This window comes from Rhineura floridana, chromosome 12, assembly GCF_030035675.1.
Source record: "Rhineura floridana isolate rRhiFlo1 chromosome 12, rRhiFlo1.hap2, whole genome shotgun sequence".
NCBI lineage: Eukaryota > Metazoa > Chordata > Lepidosauria > Squamata > Rhineuridae > Rhineura > Rhineura floridana.
The window spans coordinates 3964787-3990592 of record NC_084491.1 but is presented as its reverse complement, the minus strand read 5'-3'; the positions used below and the strand labels follow the sequence as shown (position 1 = coordinate 3990592).

The following is a 25806-nucleotide window of genomic DNA, read 5'->3' as shown; positions in this document are numbered from 1 at the left end:
TTAGTTCTTTTACACTTCCAGTGAGTTAAATCCTACTTTTTCTGGTCAATGCATTCTTATTACTTCCCATTCATTTGTCCCCTTTCCAAACCCACAGTTTCTTTCAGTAATTGGTATTCATTGATGAATACCAATACCAGTCTGCGTCTGTGTTGGAATTGCATTTTAATATGTTTTTAAAAAAACAATGTTTTTAACCCCTTTTTAAGGTGTTTTAAAAGCTTTAAGTTGTTCTGTTTTGGTGTATTTTAGGGTCTGTTTTTATGATGTTTTGATGTGTTTTTAGCGCTTCTGTTTGCCGCCCTGGGCTCCTGCTGGGAAGGGCGGGATATAAATCAAATAATAAATAAATAAATAAATAAAATAATTAGTTCCCTGTCCTATCTTTAATTATATTGTTCATTAGGTTTCAGTTCCTGCTGGTTACCACTGGACCCACCTGAAAACCTGGTCCAAACTGTCCAAAAGTAGCAACCGTTCAAGTCAAATGAGTCGCTGACCACATGCAGAAGTATTGGCCCCGTCTCCCCACATCCTCTCTAGCATTTGGTTTTGCAGAGCTAGTTATTCTGCTCAGGGTGTAGAAGTTGGGTACCATCCCTGTATGCCCTTGATGAATATTCTCTTACCTAAGCCAATACAGATCCAAAGGTTCCTGCTCTCGAAATTACTCCATTTTGCTCTCCAGGACATTTTCCAAGCCAGATGTAAGCTATTAAAATTCCCAGTCTGTTCTGGTGGTCCTTATATGGGAGGAGGTATATGGTGTGAGAGCCCAGGAAAGCTATAATTCCCAGAGTGGTTTAACAATCAATCCCTCTTCCCAGGGAGCGCTGGGGGAATTGTAGCTCTGTGAGGGGTCTCCTAACAACTCTCAGCACCCTTTAGAAATTGCAGTTCCCAGGATTCTTTGGAGGAAGCCATGACTGTTGAAAGTGGGTGTGACAGCACTTTAAATGTATACAGTAATGCAGAAGGGGCTTAAGTGAGTTTTGGGCATGGCCAGAGCAGCATATTGTCTTCTGAGGCCCAGTTACAAGGCAGTAGCAGTATAAGGCAGATGGCAGTCCTATCTGATGACTTACAACACTCTTCCAATACCATTTAAGTATAATATGAGAAGAAATCAAGTCTGGATGATGGGAAGGAAAAAAGCACACTGAATTTGAGTGCAAAAAATAAATATAAAATTTATTAAAACACCCACAATAGTTTAAAGATATCAGGAATAATACATTTCACAAACCAGTTGGTTGTGTAACATAATAAAATACAAATTAAAAAAAGAAGGGTCCATACTTGCAATTTTTAGGCATCCTAAAAATAAATTTGCTGAGACATTGAAGGGAGAGAGGGGAAGTGTGAAAGGGGGGGTGGGGGGGAAACAGACGAAGAGGAAATTATACAAAATAAAATTATTAGCATAAATTTACTGTACTAAGGATATCTACAGTTTAATACACAAGTCCTATTGCCTTGAGACATTGTAAAATCTACCATTTGTCAACCAACCCCAGATAAAACTTCATTTCAAGTAGCCACAGTCACAAATCAACAAAGGAATCTTCAAGTGTGGTCCACAAGGTGGCCTCCACTGGAGGTCCCGTTTACCAAATGTGAATTCAAAGAGACAAGAAATCAAATAAACTGAGGTTACAGCCTTCGGTTAGCTAAACTGAATTAGTCTGCCAAATCCAACCTGTTTTTTCCTCATTTCTCTTAAATTAAAAAAATGCATTTAAAGACACCTTTATACCTTTTCAATTAGTTTTACACGCAAAAATGCATACAAATAAATGCCAAAAGCCAGCTGGACAATACACATTTTCCAAAGATTGAACAGCAGTGAGTAAACCCTAAACAATGGGTGTCAAAAAGAATGGCAAACAAAAAAAAATCACTTGTAAAATATATCCCTGATATTGGAGCAGAAGAAAAAAAAATGGCCAATTAGCTTTACTATTCTTAGGCAAAAAGACAGAAAAACAAAAGCAGATCTTGACCATGAAATATTCTTTATGCAGGCAAGACTTTCATTGCATTGCATTCCACAGAGTAATTGCCTTCATAAGAGAACACAGGAATGTGTGCCCTTTGCTAGTCACCATAAAATTTATAATTTGCCATCTAGAAAACAAAGTTGTGAAGTGGTATAGCTCCAAGAGCCATATGCTAGAGGATCTATCCAAATCCAGCACCAGAATTTCATCTTTGCCCCTGGAATCTGTCAAAGTCCACTCAGCACTTTTCTTGCCTTTTTTTTTTAATAAGTATTTAGAGGACAATCTAACTGGATGGCATATTTGAAAAATAATGCACTTTTTGCTAGGAGGCTGATTTATAAAGTCAGGATTCTGCCATTCCCAGATCAAAACTTCCTTGGAAATCTTTGCAAAGTCTGTAGCAACAAGAATTTGAGAACATACCAATTGTGGCAGATTTTTTTTAACCAAACATACAGAAACAACTATTTTATTTTTATAGCTGGTTAAAATCTTATTTGAAAAATGGTTTTCTCATGTGGGCTGTACTATACTCTGAAATACTTCCAGAATCTAGTGCTTAAAAAAGCATTGCACCCAGTTCACCTCTTCAGTGATTTTGTAAATTCATTTCCCATGACGTTTCATTATTTTGAAAGTGAAAACTTGCCCAAGAATAGAATTTAAAAGGCCATACAGTTTATGTCAAGTACAGTGTTGAAGTAATAAAACACACTTGTTTCTAATATTTGTATCAATTCCGTTAGCTATAACTGAATCACAGGTTGCCACAATACTCTGTTTTTTTGAGGTATTTTTGTATGTATTGTGATAACAGCAAGCTTATATTATGAAAACCTGGTTTTTATACACATTAATAACAAGTCTCATGAACCAAAAAAAGAAAGTGAAAGACAGAGTGAGAAGAAAATAAATAGCACCAAAAGAGTATTTTGTAAATCTTTCAGACACATATACTCACAAATAGTGATATACAAAGAAAAGTCATCATAAAGGAGCAGATAGAAGCTGGCATTTTGGACTAAAGGGTAGCAAATCCATGTGTGGCCAGATCCCGGTTCCCTTCTCTAAACTTCCAAAAGGCTGGGCCCATGTTTAGTACTGACATCTATAGAATAAATCTGTTTACACTGAGATGCAGATGTGGCCCACTAAGGACTTTTCCCTGGGTAAGGACTGCAGGACTGGGTCCTACAAGACTAAGACGTAACTTTTTGCTGTTAACAATAAAAGCAAGAAAGCAAACTGGAGAAGAAGACAACTGCATTGCTTTTACAAATAGCTGCTCTGTCTTGGAGTGACCTCAAAACTTTAATTCAGCACCCATCGTTTTTGCATAATAATTACCAATGCAGAGGGTTGGGGGTTGCTGCACCATGCACACTTGCTAAATTAGCACAAGTGTTATCTCAAATACAGTAGTACCTTATTGTCCACCTGCTTGAGGAAAGCATTTTAATTTTACTCATTCACAGTCAAACTTTCTGTGGCTTGATCCCAGAAGCCCTTTTCACTAATGGTAGTTTTGCCAGCACCTGATTTCGTCTAGGGACAGGCTGGCAGGACTACTTGAATGAATAAAAAGATAACTCTCAGAATCTGATCCTGAGCTGTACAGCTCCTTTTATATCATCTGGGGATCTTGCCCTAGAATGTGGACAGCTGTCATTTACACCAAAGTAATCTTAGCTGGATCTACACAAATATAAATGAGCTCAGGTTTATGTAGTTGTAAATTTTAGTCCCACATCACAGAATTTAAAAAACAACAAATATTTAAAACACTGAAATTTTCTATTCTCAGTTAATGGTACAGTTATCTGGTTTTACATATACAGTAGCACCATAGCAAGATGGAACCTGGCAAAAAAAAACACCCCACAAACCAACCCAAACACATTTTTTGAAGAACCCACCAAGATAGCACCATTGCATTAGAAGATTTCAGCTGATAAAAAAATATGTCTTCTAGCCTACAATGCAGACGTTGCATCAGCTGAAGCAGTTCAAGGCTTCTTTGTTCATTTTCTCTCTTTGACTTTGTATGGGACACAGTTAAGACATCCGATAACAGAAAGGGCTACTTATGTACTGTGATGACATTGTGTCCTGCTGATGTAGTTCCTCAGCTGTCTGCTAACCACAGAATGCAGCACAGAAAGCAACAAGACATTCCTACCCAACAAAAAGGTTCATAACAAGTTCACAAGCAATGAGCTATTTTTGTCACCATGGCAAATTGGACCCCCTGTAGATAAAACTTGAAACAATTAAGCTTCTCGTTCCTTTACCTTCTACACTGTTTGGTCCCTGTATGTTTTTGTCACAAATAACTATTTACAGGGATCTGCTTGAGCCCTCAATTCCCACAGGAGATTAAGTGCCTCAAAGCATAGTCTTTTAAACAGATCTCACTCATTGTGTCCAATAGCAAAGCAAAGCATTATAGAGGAAATAAGAAGCCATTAAAAGAAGTGACCTCAACAGACCCAAACCTTCTCCCAGAGAAATAAATGGGAGTTTGCTAAGAACTTTCACTGGAGCACAACTGGACCCTTTTGTCAAGATTTTTCCAGGAATTATAGATTTGTTTGTAATTTTAGCACCATCAGATTGTGATTGATGATGGTTGTTGTTAACTTGCTTCAAAATCACTACCTCCAAAACATACATTTTAAGAAATTTCTCACTACTCTCATATAAAAGCTGCTTTGCCTTTGACACATCAGTTTAAAAGACAAGGACTAGAGTCAGGATTCATGCATTTTGCAAAAACCAGCATGTTGCTCAAGGCCTGAATTGTCTTGGCTTCCTGCACCTCACAATAGGCTGTCCAGTGGGTATATAACCATGGGCAAACTGTCAGTGGCCTCACTCTAAGGCAGTCTTTTTCATCCTGGTGCTCTCCAAATGTTGGTGGACTCCAACCCTCATCATCTCTAACCACTGACCGTGCTGGCTGAGGATGAGGAGTTGTGGTCCAGCAATATATGGAGGGCACCAAGTTGGAGATGGACACTCTAAGAAACACTGAAGCCCACTGCTGTTGTTGAAGATTAAGGGTAATAATTTTTAGAACACTAACACTACCCCATTGGCTTTAGTATGGCTGGGACAACTTTGAGCCTTTAGAATACCATTTACAAACACATTTGTAACTACATACACTTCTGCTTCCACTTTTCTGAATACTTTAACCGCAACATGGTGGCAGTAATTGTCCAGATGTAAGCAGAAAAATGACTGCCAATGAGAACTTTAACAAAAAAAAGCTGGAGTAGATAACCTGTGCATAGTATGTCTTTCTTGCAAGTCTGATGCATGGTAATTCCCCACCCCCCCAAACAACTGAAACTCGAGGTAGGTCATATACATAGTGCGAAACAACCTCAGATTGCACCCTCCTTGTTACATGCTAAGAACATCAATTTATCCAGGATTTTGAGAATCAGGAGTTTTGCCTTTATTTTTAAAAGCCTTATTTTAAAGTGTGCGTGTTTGTCTATATATGCCCGTATAATCTATGTATTGTGGAAACTGTGCATCAAATTCTGATGGCATTCACTAGCCATCATGGCTATGCTCTGCCTCCACGGTTGGGTGCAACTGGTATGAATAACAGGTTGATGAAAACCAGAGGGGGGCGCTGTTGCACTCAGATCTTTCTTTCAGACTTCTCAGAAGAGGCATCTGGTTGGCCACTGTGAGAACGTGATGCTGGACTTGATGGGCCATTGGCCTGATCCAGCAGGCTCTTCTTATGTTCCTGATGTTGCTATAGGTTTAATACTGACATTGCCAGGATCAAACAGCACATTGATTGCTTAATATCTGCCCCAAGGTCAACCAATTATATTGGCAAATACATGGCATAATGAATGGACAGCCAGATTTTTAAAAAATATATTATTCATAGGCCAAAGGACTTGCAGCCCTGAGTCTAAGCTGGAGGAAATGAGAGTTTTGCCTCAAGCACACAGTTCAGTATGAAGAAGTGATTTTGGTTTAAGGAACACTGGACTTACACCAGTGTGAAAGGAGATCACAATGTGTTACTTTGGATTATTTCTGTGAGACAAATAACGGATTTGGCCTGCCAATTAGTTTTTCTCCTGTATTCCTATTGTGAAAAGCAGTCTAAACAGACATAGGCAAATTTGGAACAATTCACACGTCTTATTTCATTGCCTCTTCCTGACTCTAAGACAGCCTCTGTTCTTGAAGAAGCCTGGAAACTTGCCTCTACAACAAGATGTATCATTCACCCAGAGATCTTAAGGGCACCATTGCCAAGTCAGAAAGTTATCCCTCAGAGCCATACTATGCCATGTTCAGACAGCTCTACAAATCCCTAAACAGAAGCTTAACGACCAATAGGATTACAGCAGGTGTCCAGTCACATTCCCCGAAATGAAGTCCCTCCTTTGCCACATATATTACAATTTCTTGCTCTCTAAAGCCATTCAAATGAAGCTTCCAAGGCACCCCTGCAACATCTTTAAAACAGGAAAGTCAAATGAGACTTAAAGAAATTACAGAAGCAGAAAAACCAACTAAAATGTTTTTTTGTGGAGAGATATAGGTCCAATAATGCCTTCCTGTAACTACAGCTGGCTAATGGATCCATCAGTCAATAGCAAGCAGCCATTAACTTGGCCTGAAAAGGCTGAGAGGCTGGATCATGTGGTGATTTAGCTGACGGCTGACCTACATTTCAGGTAGAGCTCCTAGAATTGCACCACTTCAGACTGTGGGTGGGAAATCATCTTTTTGCAAACTCCCCAACATTAAATAAAAACACACAGCAAGAGACCTAACAGTCCTTCTTCCTGCAGCTATTTAAAAAAATTAAAAATTCCCCCACCTGCACTCTGAAGTGATATAGTGTGATATAGTGTAGGCACAACTGTTAACACATGATTTTGACAAGCACGTAACTGGGCCTTCAGTGCAGCCCCAGTGAAATCAATGGCTGATTTACACTAGTGGAGGATTAGGCCTTGCATGGGTTGACATCACTATCCTTCTGTGATACTCAGAACATTTCCTATAAATCTGATTTGGAATAATTCTTAACAAATACGATATGCTCAAGGGTACGTATATGAAATCAGTCATCGTTCATTGATTTTTCTTACCAAATATAAGCATATTTGCAGATTACAGTAAAAAAAAAAAAAAGACGGAAAAGCATGTTAAATATTTTGTCTCTATTTACATTTCTCCCGCAATAATCTGTTTTAAAACATACTGCTCTTCAAGTTATTGGGTAATTTTTTTTCTTTTAAATCTTGGTGAAAGTGCTTTTTTTTTTTAAAAAAAAATCTTTTTCTATTTACAGTTTAAAATCAGAACCACATAAAACACCCAGGATACTGTATAGAGATCCTGTTTTCCTGTTCCAGTGCGCAAGGATTGAGACGGTTCCCTAGTAAACAAAATGCTATGTATAGGTTGGAATTTGCAAGCTGTTATTTTTTTCTCAAAAGGCACCTGTTAAGTGCAGAAGAAGGTGACCGACAAATAATCAGTTTCAGGTTTGATCTTTTGGCCTTCTGCACTGCTGAAAAATCACGTGCACAGGCTTATCAAAGCCAGTGGGGATGTACTCTGCTGAAGGAGTCGGACCTCCATTTTTCTGCAGAAGGACCTGTAGTAAAAGGCAGCAAAAGACTCTTACGCCTACTGTCACAAGAGCTGCCACCACCCAATTTGAAGATGGCACCTGTTTCAGGATGAGGTGCTGCCTTGAGGTTGGAAGATTACATCCCCGACTCTGATGGAAGTCAGTGGAGATTTTCTGAGCAGATCTAGTGGGAGCACCTGAAGTCCAGTAAGGGCTTCATAATTAAGCTCACAATTTCCCCAGTAAAGGATGAAATTCACACAATATGGAAAAAAATCCTACACCTACATTTTCTCTTACACAAGCCAGGCAGCATGCTACCTTAAGGCTTCTATCTTTCAGCTCTGTCTCATTAAAATAAAAACTGATACAAAGTAAAAGAGATCCCAAAGTTTTTTGGTGAGATTTAAGTGGTACAAGAGTTCTGAATTGTAGTGAATTTCATCCTAATTTAGGGAAGACTTCCCATTATCATTTTAGCAACCCAACATTTCTGTCAAGGGCCTGGCTTCAGACATGCGTAGCCACTTATGTGAACCAGCTATTCTTAAGACAACTTGCATGATTAATGGTGAAGGGTAGGTTATCTTAAAAAGTTGTGATTCAATGTTTTAAAAGCACCAGCTGTGTTGTAGTAATCAGTTATCACATAATGTTGATATTTCTTCTTTAAAAAATGGCACCAGAAAAATAAAACAAACTTACAATAAGCTGATTTCATTTTTGCATTTGAAAATGTCCATTTGTAAGGGTTGGGGTGGACATTTTCATTTGGTTAAGCATGCACCAGTGCAAAATGCAGTACAAAGGAGATCTCCCATATCCTTTATTGGACTCTGCACCAGAGATGATTTTTTTCAAAAAAAAGTCTTGCTTGGGTGGTTTCTTAAAGATACAGTAGCTCAACCTGCTATTTTTGTTTGTAATGCTGTTTCTCTGTTACTGCTACAGAATAAATGGATATATAAGTGATGCAGATAGCAGTTCTTCGGTTGTATTCAACTAAATCCTTCTCAACTGAAGACCCACTTCTCTTTGAATCATTCCGTTTCTCAGTTCCTTCTTTCTCTTCCTTCAAGAATTTAACTCTGTAAATTATTTGAGCTAAACAAAAAACTACTGATGAATAAATTTGAACAGCTTAATTTTACACACAATGTGTAGCCACTGGCTGTTCCCTAGCCAAAAGAGTTTGTTTTTAAATAAAGATGTAACCACTTCTAGTGGCAGAAATAGTACCTTTATGTTCATTCTTGTACTTTCTGCCTACTCTGAAACGGTTTAAAGTTAGGCCATAGACTCACAGCAAACGTGACTTTTCACAGTACTAGATCAGTCTTTCCCAACCTTTGGTCCCCAGATATTGCTGGCCCCCAATTCCCACTATTCCTGACCGTTGCCCATGCTGGCTGAGGCTGATGGGAATTGCAGTCCAACAACAACTGGAGACCCAAAGGTTGGGAAAGGCTGCGCTGGATCATTTTACGCTCAGGCAGCAACATGCATGTCACACTTATGGTGGTGGAGAACTGGTACTCCCCTGAGATGCCTTAGGCAGGCTTCAGTTGTGCTAAGCACAGAAACAGGCAAGCAAATGCTATCATTTTACTGCTTTTGCTCTGGGTGAATCCATCTATTCTACTGGGGTTAAGAGAAGCATCACACAACATTTTATGCTCTATTCAAAACCACTGAGGTGGAAACTGCTGCTCTCCTCTATATAATCCTCACCAATATTCCTCCTTCCTTGCAGAGATCTACTACATCTCTAAGAAACCATCATGCAGCAAATTATGCACCCTATTTCATTAAAAGAAATTGAAAGTCTTGGTTTCTAGGCGATCTCCACGGCGAGATTTCTACCACCCTGAATGTGATGGATGGTGCAGATTTCAAGCTGGTTTGGGTGTGGCTGAGTTTTTAATTTTGCTTCTTTGCCACATAAACGCTTCAGAGTTGTAATATTTTTTGTTAAAAATCCAATATACATATATGTATTTGAAATGGATTAAAAAGCTCTCCTTTGTGAAAGGACACTACAAATTTCTCTTGCCATTATTGTGATGCACAGATTAAAAATGCACAGATATAAATATTAGGTTACTGAAAAATGTTAACAGTAATACGTTTCTTCAGCTCGATTCCCAAGTGCAGATATACTGGAAATGTCACACTTGGCCTGGTTTTGTATTTCTCTCCGACACACGCTAGGAAAAAGCACCACAAACCAGCACTGCATTCCAGTGCTGCAGACTTTGAGGTAAGATGGCCACACGTGAGCTGTGTTGTTCTCATATCCAGCGACTGTATGGCCCAGTTACCTTGGTATAGGCGTAAGAGGACACAGTGATAGCTGAGTTTGTTGGCATGGCCAGGGCCTGCCGCGTCGGAACAGAGTCTTTCTTCTCTTTGTGTTGGGGCTCAGTGGCCAAGCTGCCTCCCCATTTCCGCTTCTTGCCAAAGGCTTTGATGTCCTGCTGGAGCCCAAGCCTGGCTGCCTCCTCTTGCCTCAGCCTTGCTCTTTCTGCCAGCTGTTTCATCTTTGCTTCCCAAAGGGCAAGTCCATGATTGGGTTGGTTCAAGTTCTTGTGCTGGTAGAACACCAGAGAGATGCGCGTGGGGTGACACCGGTTGGGTTTCTTCAGCGGGGTAGTGGCATGCAGCTCTCGCCTTGCACACTCTATAAGGATGGAGCCGTGGGCTGGAGCCACTGCCACCCCACCAATGTTTTCATCCAGAAAGTTGTGCTCGCTGTCTGACCATACCTCTTCCTCCTCCTCCTCCTCCTCCTCCTCCTCCTCCTCCTTGATGTTCTTTTCGGGGGTCTCTTCCATACTATCATCCAAACTGAAGGAGTCCCATGGCCTTTCTTCCTGGCCAGCACCTAGCAACGTTGCACCACCACCTTCTGCTTTCAAGGAAGAGAAGGGCTTCTCCCCACACACACCTGGTGCCACTGTGGGCAACGAGCCAAAGGAAGACCACGGTCTACTGTGTAACCCTGTGCCCGGTGTGGGAGTCCTCCTGTCATCTGCTTTGACAGAACCCCAAAGCTCATCTGGAAGCACGGAGCTTCCCTTGAAAGAATTAAAATTCAGCTGCCCGAAGTTCCAGGATTTCTCCTGAAGGTTTGAATTCGCTGTAAAGGCTGAAGAGCTTTCATTGACTTTGCAAGGGCTCCATGATACCCCCAGCATGTCAGGGCCAGGTGGTCGTGGCAGTCCCTCGCCAGGAAACAAGTTCCACTGTTTCTCCAGCAGGTGGGACTGTGGTAACCTGGTAGCATGTGAGTGTGAACCAAACAAATTAGATTTATTCTGTGTGTTTGCATTGAGAACACTGACGTTGTCACTGGGTGTAAACATATTCCAAGGGCTCTCAGCATGACTAGTCCTGCTAGAAGGGGACTCATTTCTGTTGACTTTATAAGGGCTCCACTGTTGCTCTGGGCCTCCATTCTGAGATGACATGGGCAAATCAGATGGGTTCAGGTTTGGATTTTGGCCATTGACTGTAGCTGCTCTCTGAACAGACTCCATCTGTGACAAGGAGTCCATTGGCTCTTGCTTGATTGTTCGGTTGTTGAAACAGTTTGTGTTTTGTGCAAATGACAGGGCTTCTGCAGGGACCGAGTTACACCTCTGGGGCACAGCCGGAGGCTTTCCTACATGTCTACTAGATCTCTCATAGGTGCGCTGGTGGTGATTTTTGTTTCGTACAGTAGGTGAAATTTCATCCAATAGTTCAGGATTTCGGTAAGCATGGCTCAAGTTATCTTGCAATATTTGAACGTCAGGCTTCTTCTCATAACTGGTGCTTACCCAAGGCATATTCCTTGTGTCACCGTAATTCAAAAACTGGGAGTGGAACATATGATTGCTGGAAAATCCATAATACCCAAAGGATGGAAGAGAGAACTTTGAATGCAACCCATTCATGGAAGGCAGGTTAGGCTGTGCATAGTAGGAATGGTAAGAGTAAACACTGTTCATGCTGTATGGATCGGAGGGCCTGCAGTTCCCGAGCACTGAATAACTTTCCACCACAGCGTTTCCACTGTACTTGAAAGTGTTGTAATGATTCTGAGGTTCCACTTTGATGGAAGGTTTGATTGACTGCTGGGAATGTCCACTTTTCAAAGCTGTATCTGCAGGTGCAGAACAAGAACCAACGTTAGTTTGCAGAAACAGGTTTGCTTCCACAGCACAGCCCTTTGAAGATCTGGGCCATTCCTTCATTCTGAGGCTTAGATTTAGACTAGCAAACTCTCTGCCCCTTGTCTAAGCATCGAAGTGAACTCAGATCACCATTTATGAGGGGGAACCTTACCACGAGGTTACATGCACACTGTAGTAAGACCATTGTCTGCACTGTCCTCCTAAGTGATAAAATTTTACCATCCTTCTGTGCATGATCAGGAAATCTGGGGAATCCTGCACCTTTTGTGCATCTGACTTGCAAACCATTGCATGGTGTGACTGCACTGCCCTAAGGCACATCACCAGTGCTACGCCCTGCCCCCACAGACAGGGCATGGGGGAGAATCACAAATAATCAAATCATCCTGCAGAGTACATTCCAACTACATTCTTCCAGCTGCACTATTTTCCATTACAAGATCCTCCTGACAAATCCTGTGACAATGGCAGCAGTACTACAATCCATTCTCCGCGTGGGAAAAGGAATATTGATGTGGGAGGAGCAAGTTGCGATGCTCAACAACGTTTATGGAGCATACCATTCACTCCTTGCCCTGGGACCTCTCACAGTACTCACAAAAACAAGCTTTCTCAATATTTCTGCCATTATGATCAAGGAAGTGTAAACTGACAGTGGTCATTCACAATGGCATTAATGATCAATGCTAGTAGTTTCAAAAATAGGTTGCATTGAATCCTCTGCTTTCCTGGTAGGTTACTAGAGGTTTGTCAACAAGAAACTGAATGAGAAATCTAGTGTGGGGTAGTGGTTAGAGTGCTGGACTAGGACCAGGGACGCCTAGTTTAAAATACCCGCTCAGCCTAGTCAGACGCTTTGGGCCGATCACTATCTCTCCGTCTAAACTTCCTTATAGGTTTTCTAGGAGGATAAAATGCATGAGAAGAGAATCATGACTGCTTGCCTTGAACCCCTTAGAGAGAGAAATATGGAATGAAAAACCTCTGGAGGGCACCAAGTTAGAGAAAGCTGTTAGGAAGTATACATTTGGGTTGCACGGGATAATGAGGAGGCCCAAATGACCCAGCTAATAATCTGACTGGTGCCCAAGATGTCCCAGAATCCTTTGCAACATGTCAAGTTTCCACAGCACATGCACAACAGAGCCCTCAACAGGCAAGTTGAAGCAGAGTTTGAAAAGCATCGATCAGACTGCAGCCCAGCAGCTACTCCATAATTCTTCCGTCAGAAACTTAGCCAGATCATTGAATCAAAAGCACAAGGCCGGCAGCCTTAAGTTGCTGTGTCCTGTTGCCCTCACCTGCATTCTGCTGGAGCGTTGGGATCTCAAAAACTTCCTGCTTGATTTTCTCAGGTGTAATCAGCTTCTCCTTCTGCATTTTCTTTTTTTCAGCAGCTGCCTTCCTGGCTTCCAATTGCCTCTGCCTGCAAGACTTGGCTGGTTCAGGAAGCTTTCTCACCTCCCTGGGAAAGGAGGTGAGCACCTGGATTGCCCCACTGCCCACCTTTGCTGCTTGATTCTCCTCACTGCCAAACTCATCCGTGGTGGACATTTTATACAGTGGAAGGACATGCAGTTGTTCATCCTCCGGGATCTTCCCAGTGGTACGATTGTCTTCTTTTGTCAAAGTACACACCTGAAGAAGCGGGCAGACAAATCAGAGGTAATCCCATTTAGCTAATGCAACACAGACAGAAGAGATGACAAGGCCAGAGTCTTAAAGAGCTACTCTGGGCATGTCCAAAGACTAAAACACAAGGAGACTTTTCCGGGAAAACAAATGTCTTGTCACAAGAGTCTTGTAGCACTTTGAAGACAAATTTATTATGGCAGAAAACTTCTGTGGATTAGAGTTCATTTTATCAGATGCATGAAGTTGGCGTCTTATGAAGTGGGTTTTCGTGGATGAAAGCTTATGTCATAATAAATTTGTTAGCCTTTAAACCAGCCTTCCCCAATCATGGCTGATTACACCTGGTTGCAGAAGGCTGGCCTACAAAACTCTTCGCTGTTTTTGCTAAAAGAGACTAACATAGCTACCCCTCTGGAACCTTCCACGGATAAATGTAAAAGCAAAATAAGCAAGAATGCTTCCTTACCACAGTACACCCATTATACAGGTTATGCTGATCCTTGTGAGCATGAGCACAGAAGTCCATACATGCCGTCACCCCAGAGAAGGGCCTCCCCTCTTTCAGTCCAAGCCGGCAATCTATTGCTATATCCTCATTTGTAACCTAATGAGAAAGAACAGCTCAAATTACAGCAGTACTTTAGGAACGACAAATGGTTTATGGCCAGGGACTAAAATCAGAGGGCCAAGGCAAAAGCTGCAGCCTCCTCCCGCACTTTCATAGACTACTGCAGCTCTGCCCACCTGGTGCCCTCCAAGTGTTTTGGACTGCAACTCCCATCAGCCCCAGACAACACAGCTCTGCTTCCATCAGCCCTGGGATCCTACAGCTGTGGTGGCTGGAGCTGAAGTCCAAAACAACTAGAGGGCACCAGGTTGGGGAAGGCTGAACAGCTGCCTCCTTTCAAAGGTGAGTGAACAGAAGCCTCAGGCCAAAGTGTGCATTAATCAAAGTATGTGTTAGATCTATGTTCAAATACCTTGGCATTTTGATTGTCATTGAACAGGAATTATCGGATGCTCCAACTTTCCTCAGAACAGCAGTGCTTGGGGAGGAGGTATTTAGTCCTTTCCCCACACAAGTTCCACATTTTTATCTGTTTTGATGCTCTTTGGCTTTATAATTTTGCTTTATTTGGAATTTTACAGTTTTCAGCTGCCTTGGGAACCTTTTGAGGGTTGAAAGCCAGTATATAAATTATTTTGTAAATAAACCAAAATTGCACCCACCCCCTTAAGCTGCTATTTGCCCCACTGAGGGGGGGAAATACAGGTTTGACCCTGAAATACCAAACATGAAAATTCTCCATGTTCCTTATGATTCTTTCAAGTTGGGGCCAGTGAGTATATCTGGATTTTGTTGTTGTTTTAAACTGATAACATGAATTTATTTTAGGCTTCTGTTCTGGTCAAGTTTCAGCAGAGACTTTTAAATAAGATTCTACTTCTGTCCCTTTGAGGTAAAAATAAACCCTGAATCCTTATTTCTGGATTGCTTGGTTCCCGGATATGGTCTGAAGGTACATGAGGTCATCCCCTTGTTGAAGCTAAGCAGGTCTAGGTCTGGCCAGGGCATGGATATGAAACCTCCTGGGACCCACATGAATGCCACCTTCAGTTCCATGACAGAAGAAAGGCAGGGTATAAATGCAAGATTTTTTTAAAAAGTGATGCCTTGCCCTTTGTAAGCAGCCATTATAACTGGATGAACTTGAAAATGGTTTAAATTTGCTTTGCAAATGAATCCTTGGAGACAGATGTAGACCAAAGAGTAGCTCAATGGGCATGCTGAGGTCACTTTCAAAGTGTGACTGTAGCAGAGCAGCAACTCCAAAGCTGCTATAGCACCAAGCTCCTCCCCTTCGGAACAGTGCACTCCACAATGTTTGCCTAGGAGTGGAGGATGGTGGGGCAGCAGGGCACTTTCTTCCCCAGCAAGAGGAGGAAGCGGAAGTGTTGACATTGGTACCAATGGTCCCACCAACAGGGCAGGTGAGTGAGCCACCTGCTTCTGCAGCCCCTCCTCCCCCTCTGCTTGCGTTGGGGGATTTTCCTCACTAATGCTGCCTCCTCCCCCTCCTCCCCTTGCTGGTGGTGGGACAAGGAAGTGCCCCAATGGCTGCGTCCCTGAGACAAAGATGATGGCAGGAAGGCGCTTCATGCTGCACAAGGAGATGGTGGCAGCTTTCAATTTGCTCTTCTGCTGCTGTCATTGCCAAGTATATTAAAGAGACATCTCAGAGTATTTATTTTATTTTATTTATTCATTTATTATTTAATTTATATCCCATCCCTCCTCCCAGCAGGAGCCCAAGGTGGCAAAGAAAAGCACTAAGAACACTTTGAAATGGAAATGGATTGCCTCTAAGTCGATTCCAACTTCAGGCGACCCTATGAATAGGGTTTTCGTGGTAAGCAGTAGTCAGAGGTAGTTTACCATTGCCTTCCTCTAACTTTAAAACTCTTTAAAACATCATAAAAACAGACTTTAAAATACAATTAAAACAAAACATCTTTAAAAACATTTTTTTAAAAAAGCTTTCAAGACATTTTTTTTTAAAAAAAGGTTAAAAACATATTGGTGTTTTCTTAAAAAAAGGTTTAAAAACATATTAAAAAAGCAATTCCAACACAGATGCAGACTGGTATAAAGTCTCAACTTAAAAGGCTTGTTGAAAGAGGAAGGTCTTCAATAGGCACCAAAAAGTTAACAGAGATGGTGCCTGTCTAATATTTAAGGGGAGGGGATTCCACAGGGTAGGTGCTGCCACACTAAAGGTCCACTTCCTATGTTGTGCAGAACAGACCTCCTGATAAGATGGTATCTGCAGGAGGCCCTCACTTGCAGAGCACAGTGGTCGACTGGGTATATAAGGAATAAGATGGTCTTTCAGGTGTCCTGGTCCCGAGCTATATAGGGCTTTGTACACCAAAACTAGAACCTTGAACTTGGCCCAGTAGCAAATGTCTTTTTGACATACACCTGTTTCAGGCCTAAGATTGCAGTCTTTGCCAATGTGGTTCCCCTGCAGATGTTTTCAACTATAATTCCCATGAGTTACAGCATCATATGGATGTGCTGGCAGGGGCTGATGGGAGTTGTAGTCCAAAACATCTGGTAGGGCATGACATTAGGAAACATTGCTCAATAGAAACAAGGTTGTACAATGAAACATTAAGTTATTGGGGCTCTTTGTATATTAAAAAGTGCAAAGAATAAATCAAGAAATGGCTGATTGCACAAATAAAAGTGCAAGAAGAAAAAATATTGATTTCGTTCTCCCCCCAAAAAAAGTTAGCATTTCTCACAGTTTAAATGAGGTCTCAGTATAGAACCTGCCTAGTAGCAGTTGTGACTCTAGTCTCAGTAAATTCACTGTGCTGGAGTCATATGCAGCCAGGCCCTATTTCAAAATGCCCCACAGAAGAAAATTATTTCCCCAGCAGCCTTGTAGTCTGACAAAAGGGGAAGACGTGGCAAAGGAGAGGTCATAGATTCATAGAATAGTAGAGTTGGAAGGGGCCTATAAGGCCATCAAATCCAACCCCCTGCTCAATGCAGGAATCCAAATCAAAGCATTCCCAACAGATGGCTGTCCAGATGCCTCTTGAATGCCTCCAGTGTCAGAGATCCCACTACCTCTCTAGGTAATTGGTTCCATTGTCGTATGGCTCTAACAGTTAGGAAGTTTTTCCTCATGTCCAGTCGAAATCTGGCTTCCTGCAATGTGAGCCCACTATTCCGTGTCCTGCACTCTGGGATGATCGAGAAGAGATCCTGCCTCTCCTCTGTGTGACAACCTTTCAAGTACTTGAAGAGTGCTGTCATATCTCCCCTCAGTCTTCTCTTCTCCAGGCTAAACATGCCCATTTCTTTCAGTCTCTCCTCATAGGGCTTTGTTTCCAGCCCCCTGATCATCCTCGTTGCCCTCCTCTGGACCTGTTCCAGGTCAGGCAGACAATGAAAGTGGGTCAGGCCCAAACTCTACTCTTGTGATCTGCTCTCAGGTAAGTAACGGACCATTACTTACCAAGTAATGGACCGGCTGGACCATTGCGGCAGAAGCGCCAGAAATTATTGTTCTGCTGCTAGGGTCCTGCACGATGTGCTCCATGTGCTTAGACTGTTTTTTTTTTAAATCTTCCACTTGTTTACAAGGTTGGGGGGGGGAGCAAATGCCCCATTTATTTATTTATTTATTGGACAGACAGCAATTGGTATGGAGAGTAAGCCTATATACTCTGAGGGTGCATGCATACCTGCGCGCACACACACGGTGTCTTCATAAAGGGACACATTGCACTTATCAAGAATCGGGGGGGGGGAGTCCAGCACTGCCTATAGAGAGGGCTTAACTTTTGGTTCACTCCAATTCACTCCTATGGGAGACACAGAAAGGGGCAACCCCTGGGATGGAGCTGCTCATTGCCCTAGAGGGGGGTGGGGAACATGGCCCACCAGCCCTCCCTTTTTGGCCTATGGGCCATTCTGGGAAAGCCACATATATGACATCAGATATGGGGTAGGTAATGGCAGGGTTTCAAAGGATCAGTCAAGAACTTGAAATGAGCTCCTGATTCTTCCTTTGCTGCAGCAAGGCATGCTCCCAGCTTGCTCTCGTACCTTGCTCAGGGAGGAATGGAAACTGCTTCTCCCTCCCAGTGTGGCGCTTTGAAGCCCCCCGCATGGCTCCTTCCCACCTCCCAGATCATCATGATGTCCTGTGATTGACAAGTGAATTGCCCCACCCACCTGTCAAACTTGACTCGCAGGTTCCCCAGCCCAGCCCTGGAGACTCCCAGCATCTCTCAGCTGTGCCACAGATCTGGGCAGCCCACTCACTTTGGCCTTGACAGCCAGGCCTGGCACTTCATTTCGCCCACCCTGGGCTCTGTTTAATTTGTTTACTGTTTCAATACTGCCTCCTGTCGCCAAATCTGGTTCCCTCGAGATATTGTCAGGGTCTAGCTGTCACCACCATCCCCAGCCAGCAGACCAATGGTCAGGGATTATGGGGACAACATATGGAAGGCAACAGGTTGGAGAAGGGCTGCTGTAAACCAATCAAACCAGGTGTAAGGGAGTGTAACAAACCCTTGGCAATAGCCTCATAGAGAGACAGGATCAGTAGCACAGTGGCAAATTCAGAAGAGCAGGGTCTCTTCATGTTAGTGACAGCCACACTCCCTCCTTGTTTTGCTGCTGGGTTGAGAATGACATCATTGTTAGTACCTTCTCCCACAACAACAGCCATCCCTAGGAACCAATAAGCACGAAAGGGGAGAGTGTTAGCTATTGAGAAAGGTCTTCTCAACAGCTGACTCATCTCCTTTCACTCTGATTGGCTACAGTCAGCAACAAAGGACACGAAAGCATGTTAGAAGACTCTTCTCAGTGGCTAACATGCTCCCTTTTCATGCTAATTGGCTTGTAAGATCATGGAGACGGGACCCTGCTCCTAAAAAAGTAAGGGGTCTTAGACACACACCCCAAGACCCTGGATGACTACACCCCTGGATAGGATAAATACTTAAGCCAACAGCGGAGTAATGGGCAGCAATATAATGCATCATTCCAGGCACCTGATTTTGGTAGGCCTGGGGTGCCAGCCTCCTATAAAGTGGAGCGACCTCTGTGGCCAGGTCTTGGAAGCTTCTTCGGAGCACTTCTTCCTGTAACAAGAGAGAGCGACATTTACTCATTATTGAGTCAGGCCACGTAGTTCAGTCATGTCTGCTGTACCCAGTGGCCAACAACAGCTCCCTGAGGCCTCAGGCAGAGTTACCTCCCACCTTTTAACAGGAGTTGCCAGGGATTCAAGCTGGAACCTTGTCCGTGCAAAACAGGTGCACCGGCTTCTCTTTCTGACTTCTCCGTTTTAACAATTATATCCATAATGAAACCATACAGCATCATTGACAAAAGAGACACAGCTGCATCAAGAACTACCACCCACAGAGATGCCTCTGGCACCTTCACTGTCCGGCTTTTGGTGAACGCTGATGACGCACCTCTTTACCCTGACTTTTGGACACCTGAGATGTATGTTTTCAGGACACACCCTATTCTTGTGGCTAATTTGTTATCACTGTTTTTAATATTGAATTTTAAACTGTTGTAACCTGCCCTATGATCTGCTGGTGAAGGGTGGATAGTAGTAGTAGTAGTAGTAGTAGTAGTAGTAGTAGTAGTAGTAGTAGTAGTAGTAGTAGTAGTAGTAGTAGTAGTAGTAGTAATAATAATAATAATAATAATAATAATAACACCACCACCATCACAGGCTACTTAAATGAAATTTCCAAAACAAGGGGTATTTCACCCAGACCCAATCCTTTCCACCAAATATTTTTAGCTAGTATCACAGTGGTCAATAACCAAAATACATTCATAACTCAAGAACACTGAGCACGTTTCAACTGAGGAACCAAGAAGTTCATCCTACAGTAAACAATACAATGGTTGCAATTTCCCAAAAAAGGCACCCTGGTGTTGCCTTTCCCCCCTTTAGCTCTTTTTAAAAAAATGTTTTTTCTTATTTCTTAAAAAGAAAACAACAGACAAATAATGAAATAAAATAAATAAAAATGTTAAAGATTAAAATGAAAAATAAAAGTAGTAGTAATAATAATCCAGTTTACATTTGGGATAAAGTAACCATCAGTACGTTCATCTTACATTAAACATCCTAAACTAAACCCTTTAGTTCTGAAATAATTTTGCCATTAGGGCAAATTCCCAAATGTTCTCTATCCACTTATTTTTGGTATGCTTTGTAGAAGCTACTTTCCAGTCTATGGGTCCCTGCTGTCCTTTCGCATTTACAGGAAGAAACCCAAAACTTGCTTGACCAAATATGAGCAAGGATTAGAAGACAGATTCCCCGGTCCAAGACCTGAACAGATTCCCCGGTCCAAGACCTATTGAGAAACAGCACACTGCACAGCTTCAACCCTAGCAACGACCCGACAACCCACAACTGATTTTTATCCCTGCCAGATTTCCAGCCCCATGTTTATCTTGCAAAGCCCCCTTTACCCAAAGGGGTAAAAGCAGCTGGGAGGGAAGGAATGTTCAGAGGCAATGTGACCGGCATGAGAAGGGTGAAGCACTTCCTTTTTCACTGTAATCAGCCACTTTCAAGGATGCTTTGGGAAGGAGAAAGGGTTGCTGGGGCTTTGTTGCATGCAGCAGCTGTATAACTCCTGTTTGTCTGTAACTTTCTCCCTGATATGCTGGTTTTCTACGCACAGGGAGCTGAATGTTTTTGTTTATTTTTTAAAATAAAGATAGCAGGGCAACGCTGGGTGTTCTGGACCTCCTGCTCAACCCAAACACCACCAGAGGAAGCTTGAGTTCTCAACACAGGGAGTTGTATCCAATGCTAGTCGTACTGAGAGTAGACCCATTGAAGTTAATAGACATGTCTAACTTAGGTTCGTTAACTTCAATGAGTCTACTTTGGATACAACCCTCTATTTGTTTAATATACATCCCAGCTCCAATTTGCATTATTTAAATATCACTCTTTTTTTCTCCCCCTGCAGAAATAAAAAACTCTCTTCCATGACCAGGGCTACCATCATAAGCACACTAATTGCCCCATCAAACACAGAAGGCCTTACTTCCAAGCAAACACACAGTGGTCTGCACAGGAAATATCTTCTCTCTCCTCAGTTACTCCTTTCCTGGTCTCTTCTGAAAGCAAAATCCCATTTTTCTTCCGTCAGCCTACTCTGGTGGAAAGGTTGCAAGAAGAACTTTGCATGAGTTCTATATCACCGCTTTTCCTCTTAAGTCCACAGATTCTGATTAACCCCGGAGCCCTATATCCCCTTTGAAAATGAATACGCAACACACAAAGGGAGGTGTGTGTGCCTCACTAACCTCTTTGGGATTGTCTCCCTGAAGTCTGAATTTCCTAGGTGTTTTGCTTCGAGCGTATTTGCACCCATTGAAATACATGCTCCAAGAGCAGCCAAAGGAGAAAGAGGCACCACAGGTGTTGGGGTCCTTGCCTTGACACGCACACGTCCGGCTGCAATGAATACAAAGGAGAATATGTCAGACACTGGCCAATAGCAGCCTAACAGAACCACTGACCTGTGCTCATATTAATCTTAACCCTCTCACCTAAGGATATCAGCCATAAATGAGTTGGAGGGCCAAATCTCCCAGTAAGCAGGTGCCCAGGGAGCATCACCCTTGACCTGAAAAAGGCATTGGCTTTTACAGCAACGTGTAGTTAATAGGACCCCTCTCCTTTATTACAATTTGTGATGTATGAGTTGTGTTCATGCTAACGTGATACAAAGTTTATCCCCAGGATTAACCTTGTGAAAGCAGAAGAATGGTACAATGGTCCTTAGTGTCCTTAATATGTTTGTAATGTGATGCGTTTTAATGCTTTAAAGTCAGTTGTTACGTATTCATGTGACTAATGCTTTTCGATATTTTAATGTGTGTGCTTAATTCTAATGGCCCTATTCTTGAGAATGGCCTTTTCTAAAAAATAAGTATTTATAACCGTGGGAGCTTTCTCACATATAGTGGTAGTATCTGTTGTGTACTCACTGCTATCTGTGCTATTTTGGAATCCTTATAAGATTACCTAATAATTTTGATTTACTTATAAATTATTATTTTCAAAAAGCCTGGTCTTCCTAGGTCTAGAAATTCTCCAACCTGAGAAAAAAATAAAACAGAGAAGAGGTGTTAAAAGTGCCCTCCAGACGTTGTTGGACTCCAACTCCCATCAGCCTCAGCCAGCATGGCCAATCGTCAGAGATGATGGGAGTTGTAGACTGCAACATCTAGAGGGCACTAGGTGAGAGAGGTCTGGGGCAGATACACCCAAGGTCTTCTTTTTAAACACCTCTTCTCTGTTTTTATTGATCTTCAGCTCATGACACACACAGTTCTTCCATTTGCTTTGAAGAGAAGGAGAACGGTAGGTTGGTGGGGGAGAGAAAGAAGGATAAAATGGTTAGTCTTTAAGACGCCAAGAAACTGTTTGTTGTTCTTGCTTCAGGAGATGTAACCTGGGCACCCCTCTAGAAGCAGAAAGCAGAAAATAAAGGACCTGCCTCTCCCCACCTCCTGCCAATGTTGCCTCCCCAATCCAAGGGCCATTTTAGTAAATTAATTAAAACAAACACACACACACACACACACACACACACAAGCAAAAGCAAAGCAGAGTTGCTAGGTGCTCTGAATCCTTCCAGCCAAGATTTCTTGGAAAATGCCATGTCCTTCCGGCTTTTCCTCACCAGTATCTCAATCTGCAGCTGCCAGGCCAGGGCTAAAGGCACTTACTCATCATTCAGCCCACATCGCCGTGTGGTGGGGTTTCCATATTTCGTGAGCGTGTCAGTGAGCTCCTGGTACAGGGTGTCCCCCAGAGTGCGAGGGATCCCCTCCCAGGCCAGAATCAAGATGATGATGACAGCATTCTGGCAATGGTGGCCAGCACGATGTCGCACCAGGCACAACAGCTTCTCCTCTAAATTGTGCCTCCTGATGACCTGGAAGGTAGCCGAGGATATTGGTTGGTTAAGGAACAGAAAGCCCCCCGCCATCCTCCCCACAAAGAGGCCAGAGTGGCACTGCCCAGACTCCCATGCAGGACTGCCCAAAGAAAAGGTAACGTTAATGAGGCAATGCAACGAAGGCTCATTTCCCATACAAACGTAGGAGGTGCAGCCTCTGGTGCTAGACACCAAAGCCTGCTCTCACATGGCATTGCTCTACTCTTCTTGGCTGCTGACGGTGTGGACCTTCTCCACACAGATCCCAGAATGTAAGAAGAGGCTGGCTGCTGGATCAGACCCCAAAGGCCCATCTAGCATCCTGTTTCCTACAGAGGCCAATCAGATCCCTCTGGGAAGACCCCAAGTGGGGCCAGAAGGCAATTGAGCCTTCCTTTATAGGTATTCCCAAGCAGTTGGTATGAAGGGCATCCACATAGCCATCATGACTGATAGTGGCCACCACCTCCATGAGTTTGTGTCTTCCTCAAGCTCTTCCTGCAGAGGGTTGGGGTGGCAGAATTTGGGAACTTTCTTCTGTGGTGGACAAATGAGAAGCTCAAGGAGTAACTGCACGGGACTAGCTCTTCAGACATGTTTGTGGGATGATAGCTAAATGCCAGAGGAAAGGGCAGCCACTTACCCACTTAGCGATGGGGCAGCCGCGAGAGCTCTTCCCTTCCTTCCCTGTGTAGATCACCTTTTCAATTCTGATGGCTTTTCCCTTCTCACCGTACCTGGTTGAAAAGTCACAATGTTAGCATAAGGAGAAAGACAACAGGGCACATGACTGAGAGTTCCACTCTGGAGCACTATCCAAGTGACAGCGATTAACATCACTTCCTGAAGGACTGGAGAAAGATCAGAAGAGTTGGGTTTCCACTTGCCGCGTTCTTCCCCATTATCCTAGTCTTGCTTCCACCTCTTTTTACCTTCTCTTTTTAACCACCCCTTTTTACAACGCAGTGCTGTCAGTTACCTTTAATGTATCAATCTCTGGGAAAGGGCACTGTGATGAATCCCTTTTTGTAAATAGCAAGTGGGGCCTGCAACAAAATGTAGCAGTGCTCCTGTTCACTGTTTGAGTTACTCAACCATGCCATGCTCTCCGCCATAATATTCCAGTCCATCCTCCTTCCCACTCAGTTTTCTGTTATCATCTCTAACAGTCAGTCAGCAAGCTCAGTCCCTACTGGGCTATTTGGGACCGCTCCCAAAACTTAGGGAGGGTTTTAAACGTTTTTTTGTACTTCTGCACATCTTTCCTCAAGACTGCCAACACCGCCCTTTTGTGGATGGGTGACACCAGTTTGACTACACAAGGAACAGCACTTACACCTAAACACTGGAAATGGCAGGAATGAAGGTAACCATGACATTCTGCAAGCCTTCCATTTATCCTTGGAAGTCAAATCTTGTTCCTCTGTGTTCTACACACACCTGAATGCAGACTCTGCTGCAAATCACTGTACAGCCACAAAGCTACTTGCAAGTCCTTTAGCCAGTCATATTGTCTCAGCCTAGACTACCTCACAAGGTTGCTGAGAAGATAAAATGGCATACTAACCCCATGTGTGCAACCCTGAGCTCCTCGTAGGAAATACATTGTGACAGATAAATCAAACAAATATAACTCGGTAACTGCCCTCATGCTTCTAATTCATACAGCACTTTTTATTTTAGTCATCCTGACAACAACAGTATTACGATCTCACTTTGCACAGGGGTGGGTGTGACTTGAAAGAAAGTCACCTACTGAGTCACTGGCAGGACAGAGAAAAGGTGGGATATAAAAGCAATAAATAAAAACAATAACTAAACAAGATGGGAGCAACAATGTTCACCTGCCTTGTAAGGTTATTACAACGCTTACTAGCCTGGTTTGCCCAATTGACTCTTGGCTTTATTAAACCAGGATACACACAAACTGCATGTAAGTGCATGGTCCCTTCACACAAATGGCTAAACAAGCCAGGATTCCACTCTTAACTGCACCTTCCCATTACATGTGAACTATATGGCGAATGGTTCCTAGCCAAATATAAAGCGAACTTTAAACCATGGCTTAATATTCTGGCTTGTTTGTAAGCTGTTAAAAACCATAGCTTTGGGGTTCATATATATAACAGGAAGGTATGGTTAAGAGCTGAATCATGGTTCCTTCAGCTCCTCGCATGACAGGAAGAGCAACGCAACAGAAAAGGGGCTGTGTGTGAATGCATGAATTGCAAAGCCAGGATTTGATTGTGCCGATTTTACCCAATGTAAACTCTAAATGTTATATAAACGCTCAGCGTTATTATTACTCGGCAATCTCAATGCTTTTGGACATCACAGCTAAGAGACTGATGAAGAAAAGCTAGAGACCTTCATTCTACTAATTGCAGCTCATCCTTCCCAAACAGCAACAGGATATTGGAGATCACATAATGCGGCTGCACAATTTACTGGGAGAGGTTGCATTTCACTATGTTATGAAGAATGAACTTCTCGAAAGGACCCATTTAGTGTGGGAGCTGTTCTTAATGTAGTAATTAATCCAGGGAGGTTCTTTTCCAACCTCCATCTTGCTCTAGGATCACCTGTGCTAGCTTGCCAACCCTGATCTTGCTGCCTGCAAGAATGATTCAGCGGCAACGTGTTGAGGGTTGACTGAGCTTCTTCCACAGTCTATGAGTCAAGTGCAGGGGAGTAACCTAATCAGTCTGAACATGTGTCTGCCCACCTGCATAGTCTCTGCTGCCTCAGTAAAACTCAATGGAAACAATAAAAAAAGTACTTCTTTCTCATACCTAAAATTCTAATGATCTTCTGGAAAAGCCAGGAAAACAGGGAA

The 25806-nt window shown here is 42.8% G+C and overlaps 1 protein-coding gene across 10 annotated transcripts in view; it reads right to left on the bottom strand.

Moving 5' to 3' along the window:
• Positions 1-1175: 1175 nt before the first annotated feature.
• Positions 1176-25806, bottom strand: part of TET3 (tet methylcytosine dioxygenase 3) — a 137338-nt gene continuing 112707 nt past the window's right edge. For all 10 annotated transcript variants that reach the window (XM_061593473.1, XM_061593463.1, XM_061593464.1 and 7 more), the window contains 7 exons: positions 23614-23707; positions 22759-22967; positions 21328-21478; positions 19026-19115; positions 13909-14046; positions 13109-13445; positions 1176-11776 (listed from right to left, as the gene is read on the bottom strand). In XM_061593473.1, the coding sequence (XP_061449457.1) occupies positions 9921-11776; positions 13109-13445; positions 13909-14046; positions 19026-19115; positions 21328-21478; positions 22759-22967; positions 23614-23707 (2875 nt within the window). In that variant the 3' untranslated portion in view covers positions 1176-9920. The remainder of the gene's footprint in view (positions 11777-13108; positions 13446-13908; positions 14047-19025; positions 19116-21327; positions 21479-22758; positions 22968-23613; positions 23708-25806) is intronic.